This window comes from Elephantulus edwardii, unplaced genomic scaffold (genome assembly GCF_000299155.1).
Source record: "Elephantulus edwardii isolate Elephantulus edwardi_28Jun2011 unplaced genomic scaffold, EleEdw1.0 scaffold00020, whole genome shotgun sequence".
In the NCBI taxonomy this organism is placed as follows: domain Eukaryota; kingdom Metazoa; phylum Chordata; class Mammalia; order Macroscelidea; family Macroscelididae; genus Elephantulus; species Elephantulus edwardii.
The window spans coordinates 27,701,628-27,707,540 of NW_006399770.1; the positions used below are offsets into that span (position 1 = coordinate 27,701,628).

Genomic DNA, 5,913 nt, shown 5'->3' on the forward strand with positions numbered 1-5,913 from the left:
TACTTGACAGCACCTAACAAAAACAATATACACCATTTTTGAGAACTTTAGTGGCTTAGGAGTAAGAAGTGGCACTATTAACCCAAAGGTACCTGATTTGAATTCCCTAGCTGCTCCATGAGAGAAAGATGGATAGTCTCTTCCTATGCAGTTTGTTAACTGAAAATTTATTCAGCTCTAGGTCAATTCCAACTTGATGGTATGCAACAGAAGCAACATAAATGATTTTGTGTTGAAAAAAGGCTGGCATAAAGGATGGTCAGGTGGATCTTGGTTGAAAGCAGCGAACACCAGAAAGATATTTATCTGTGTTTTATTGACTATACAAAGGCCTTTGACTGTGTGAATCTTAACAAAACATGGGAATCCTAGAACACTTAATTGTACTCTTATGAAACCTATACATAGACCAAGAAGCAATTATTTAAACAAAATAAGGAAACAGTGAATGATTTAAAGTTTGGAAAGATGTACATCAAGGATGTATCATTTCTCCATACCTAGTCAATCTGTGTGTGAAGCAAATCACTTGAGATACTAGAATATATGAAGACGAATGTGGCATCAGTATTGAAGAAAGACTCATCAGCAGTCTACATTATACAGGTACCACAGCCTTGCTTGTTGAAATTGAGAAGGCCTTGAAGCACTTGCTACAGAAAATTAAAAAAAAATAATCATAGCCTTCAATATAGATTACATCTCAATATTAAGAAAACATAAATCCTTTACCACTGGACAAATAGACAACATCATGATAGATGGATAAAAGATTGAAGTTGTCAACAATTTCATCCTAATCCACAATCAAAGCTCATGGTAACAGCTGTGAATAAACCAAAAGATGTGTTGCATTTGAAAAATCTGCTGTCAAGCACCTCACCAAAATGCTGAAGAGTAACACTGTCAATTTTAAGACTAAGGTGTCTTGATCTCAGTCTTGGTTTTTTCAATACTTGATACATTTGAAAGTTGGACAGTGACTAAGGATCACAGGAAAATTGATGACTTTGCTTGTTGTGTTGGAGAAGAGTACTGAATGACTCATGGACTGCCAGAAGAACAAACATATCTATCTTGCAAAAAGTGCAACCAGGGGGTGCTTCTTAAAGGCAATGGTGGTGTAACTTCATCTCACGTATTCTGAGCATGTCATCAGGAAAGAACAGCCCTTGAACAAAGACATCATGTTTGGAAAGGTGGAGCATCAGAGATTCTGAGCGTCAAGCTTGTCAGATGGATTCACACAGTGACAAGCAGTGGGCTCAGGCATACTAAAGATTTTAAGGATGACACAGGATATGGCAAGGCTCAGATCTGTTGTTCATTAGGTCACTAAGAGTTCTACTTGACTCAATGGCACCTAACAACATATACCATTTTGAAGATGAATACAGTTTATAAAATTAACAAAATGTAAAATTAACAAAGCATTGTTGGTATGTGCCATCGAGTCACCTGCAAATCAGCAGCCTATGTACAACAGCTCTGAAGCCTGTCCTGTCCTGAGCTAGTCTCACTGACTCCAACACACCAAACTCCATTGCCCCGTTTACTGTGAAAATCCATCTCATCTTGGGTTTTCCTCTCCTGTGCTGTCCCCTCACCCTTCAGAGCATGATGTCCTTCTCCAAGGACTGGTCCCTCCTGGCCACATGTCCAGAGTATGTGAGATGGATCTTCAAAATCCTAGCCTCCAAGGAGAAGCTTGGTTTCATCCTCTCTAAGACAGACCTATTTGTTTTCATGGCTGTCTATGGTATATTCAACACTCTTCTCCAGCACCACAACTCAAAGGCATCGATTCTTCTGTCATCCCTAGTTATTGTCCAGCTCTCTGATGCATAGCAAGTAATTGCAAAGACCGTGGCCTGGATCAGACAGACATTAGTTTGACTAAGATCATTGTTCTTCAGTACTCGGTAGAGGTCCTTGACAGCAGATTTTTCCCAATGCAGTTATTCTTTTGATTTCCTGACTGCTGGTATCAAGAGTGTTGATTGTGGAGCCAAGCAAGCTGTAATTGTTAACAACCTCAATCTCTTCTCCATCCATCATGGTGTTGCCCATTGTCCCAGTGATGAGGAAAATAATGTTGTTATAAAATAGAACAGGTTAGTTAAATTGATTGCACCTGCATATTCATTATTTTTATATTAAATTTTTAAATAATTTCTAGTAACATCAATAATACTTACTGATTATAATCAAGAGTGAATGTGTCTTCTCTGCTATCATATAGACATTGTTAAAAATCCTAATGTAGACAATCAGGATGAAAAATACTTAATTTAGATTTGATTTTTAGATGCAGTTTAGCCATGAAGTAGTTAAGCATTTTCTTTGTCTTGGTACACATTTCCTCCTTTTATTTTCATACTGTTTTACTTGAGGTTTAAATGTTGTTGTTATTGTTGTTCTGTGCTGTCAAATTGCTTGCCACTCATAGCAACCTTATGTACAACAGCTCTGAACCATGATATATCCTGTGCCAATCCTAGTGTCTCTGACACACTTATCCCCATTATCCCAGTCACTGAATCAGTCCATCTCATTCAGAGTCTTTTCTTGCACTGTCCCTCTCCAAGAACTGACCCCTCCTTGCAACATGTCCAGAGTATGTCAGACAAAGCTTCAGAATCTTTGCCTCCAAGGAGCAGCCTGGTTTCACCCACTCTAGGACGAACCTGTTTGTTCTCCTAGCAATCCATGATACATTCAATACTCTTCTCCAGCACCACAGCTCAAAATAAATAAAGAAAACCTAAATCAGGTAGTACTTGCAGAAATATTTTCCAGTATATGTTCATAACTTAAATATACTAGCCTTTTAAAAAATCTTTTTTATTCTCAATGTTTAAAAATAGGTAAGTTTACATGTACAATTTATAAAGGGAGCAGGAACATTGTGGAGGTGGCCGAGTCTAACTTCTGCTAACTTCACAGTTAACTCTATAGAGGGGAACTCTTCCTATCAATAACATCCACAGTACCAAACAAATGGCTATATGTATCAGACATAGCACCCCCTGTGCTCCTGCACTTACTTCTTCTAATCAAGTAGTTTGATGTTCATTGCAAGCTTATTTTTGTTGCAAATTGATTCACTGTCTTGTATCTGATGTTTGCTGCAAATTGACTCACAGACTTAACTTTGCTCACAGTTTTGGCATTTATTAAGGAAATAGGTTGAGGGTTGGGGAAGGCAAAGGTAACACACAGTGAAAGTCCATACTTAAACCAGCAGTCTTAAAACAATTTAACAAGACATAATTCTTCAATTAGTTCAGACAGCTTCTCAGTTAACAAGTGAAGGTTAGTTCAGTCTAGCAACACAAATGGATGGTCCTCAGTTGTCTGGCAAGCACTGTCTCATAGAAGTCACATGTCAGCTTTTCCCTCAATCATCCAGCAAGCAGAACCTTTAACTCTGACTCTATCTCCAAGGTTCCATCAGGCTATGCATCATTACAGTCTCTTTACAATCTGGTTAGCGCTCTTTCTTATGTTGGCCTTGGAAGTGTTGATGATGTTGAAGATACTGATCACCACATGAACCATGTGTCTGTAGTAGAGGCAACTACAAGATCATGCTCTCAAGAGGGGGCTAAAGCAAAGGATATAAAGGCCATTTTCAAAGGTTGTACCACCACACAAATAACTTAGATATTTCAGTAAAGATGTACTGATTTTTATCTGTGACAAATACATGTGGGTTTTGTATAGTTTAGCACATCTCCCATTTGGAATTTTCCCAAGGCATTTTGGACCTTTAGAGTCGTTTTTTCTATTTCTGTTTAGAAGCATACATAATTTTTGTTTGTTTGTTTTTCCTTTTACAGAGATAAAAGCAGCAGTGTTTGATGACTGTAAGAAAGAAGGTGAATGGAAGGTAGGATTTACATACTTATCTTTTATATTCAGGATTTATGATAATTCTATCAGAATACAGACTCTGGAATCATTGCTTGGATTCAAATTCTGATTTCACCACCTTGTAGCTATAACTTCTTGGACAAGTTAAAGGTCCTCTCTTGCCTGTGTCCTTCACTCTAAAGTGAAACATTTGACTATGTGGATCAGAACAAATTATGACTAACATTGAGAAGAATAGGAATCCCAGAACACTTAATTGTAAAACCTACCTGGACCAAGAAACAGTTGTTTGAATGGAACATGGGGATATTGCCCAGTTTAAAATTTGGAAAGGTGTGTCAGTCAGGATTGTATTCTTTCTCTGTACCTATTCAGTCTGTATGTGGAGCAAATCATTAAACAAACTGAACTATATGAATAATATGGTATCAGGATTGACAAAAGACTTATCAGCAACGTCATTATAGATGGAGAAAAAAAATTGAAGTTATGAATAAATTGATTTTACTTGGATCCACAATCAACATCTGTGGTAGCAGCAGTCAAGAAATCAAAAGATGCATTGCATTTGGGAAATCTGCTGCCAAGGACTTTTCCAAAGCAAGGATGTCAGTTCAAAGACTAACGAGCACATTATCCAGGCTACAATATTTTCGCTTGCTTCCTATGCATCTGATAGTTGGGCAATGAATAATGACAACAAAAGAAAAAATGATGCCTTTGAGTTGTGGTCCTGATGAAAAGTATTGAATATACTATGAAACACCAAAAGCTCAAACACATCTGTCTTAAATGAAGTTCAACCTATGTACTCCTTTGAGGTAAGGGTGGTGAAACTTAATCTTCTGGTATATTCTTGATGTCCATTCCACACGTGGAGCAATAGAGTTACCCTACGTGTGCCACTTCATGACAGAAACCCTTAATTGTTGGCATATTCTTAGGAACCAATCCTTGAAGAGAGACATCATGCTGAGAAAAAGGATCAGAGAAAATGAGGAAGACCTGCCACAAGATGGATGGATCAGGAACGACTACAGTGGGTTCGGGCATGACAGACTGTAAAGATGGTGCAGAATAGTACAAGATTCAGAGCTGTTGTTCACAGGCTCTCTATGAGTTGTCGTCAGCTTGGTGGCATCTAACAACAATAATGTAGGGTAGTTGTAAATATTTAGTGAATTAGTCCATATAAAGTGGTTAAAATAGTGTCTGAAACTGTTACTGTCATTCTAGAATTGACAGTTTATAATTTTAAGGAAATTTGATGTTTAGCATAAATTGTATTTATTACTTTGAAATTATTTTTTAAAAATAGGAATATTTCTACTTGATGGCTTAGATAATGAAATGAAAAGATAATATTCCATACTTGTATATTGAAAAATAAATCTCTAGGTCATGCAAATTCAAAGATGGGGTGTGTTGTTTTTTTGTGTGTGTGACCATACTATTATTTTAATTTTATTTTGTAGAAAACTTATGAATGAGTAGGATAAATGTATAAAATGCTGTCTTTTGTGATTCTTGGCAATTAGATGGCTTACATATTTTGTAATCTGTATTTGTTTTCAGATAATGCTCTTAGATGATTTTACCACTAGGCTTTTGTCATCATGTTGCAAAATGACAGATCTTTTAGCTGAGGGTATAACTGGTAAGTATTATGATATTCATGAAAACTTTATAAATTATGATTAGTAAGGTTTGAAGTATTAAGAATTGTTTCTGAGGAAATTCACTTTTTATGACTCTAATCATAACTACTAGATTTAACACTATTCTATGTGAATCTTCAGAATAACTCCTGTAAGTCAATTTTATTTTCTTATCTAAGACTTAGATTTAAGTGCATCTAACCAGGACTAAGTAATTTGTCTTGATGAAGTTCTTTAAATGTTTTAGTTTTTGTTTTGAATATTGAAATGCTAAGTGTTTGCCTCAGTGTTATAATTACCATTTCTTACAAAAATAACATGTATGTTATATGGATTATACAATGGCCAGCCCCATGTGTTATTTTCCTACGTATTATAT

At 36.3% G+C, this 5,913-nt stretch overlaps 1 protein-coding gene across 1 annotated transcript in view; it reads left to right on the forward strand.

Moving 5' to 3' along the window:
- The first annotated feature begins 3,552 nt into the window (after window positions 1-3,552).
- Window positions 3,553-5,913, forward strand: part of STXBP3 (syntaxin binding protein 3) — an 87,054-nt gene continuing 84,693 nt past the window's right edge. The window contains exons 1-3 of the mRNA XM_006882499.1: window positions 3,553-3,640; window positions 3,843-3,892; window positions 5,452-5,533. Coding sequence (XP_006882561.1) covers window positions 3,553-3,640; window positions 3,843-3,892; window positions 5,452-5,533 — 220 coding nt within the window. The remainder of the gene's footprint in view (window positions 3,641-3,842; window positions 3,893-5,451; window positions 5,534-5,913) is intronic.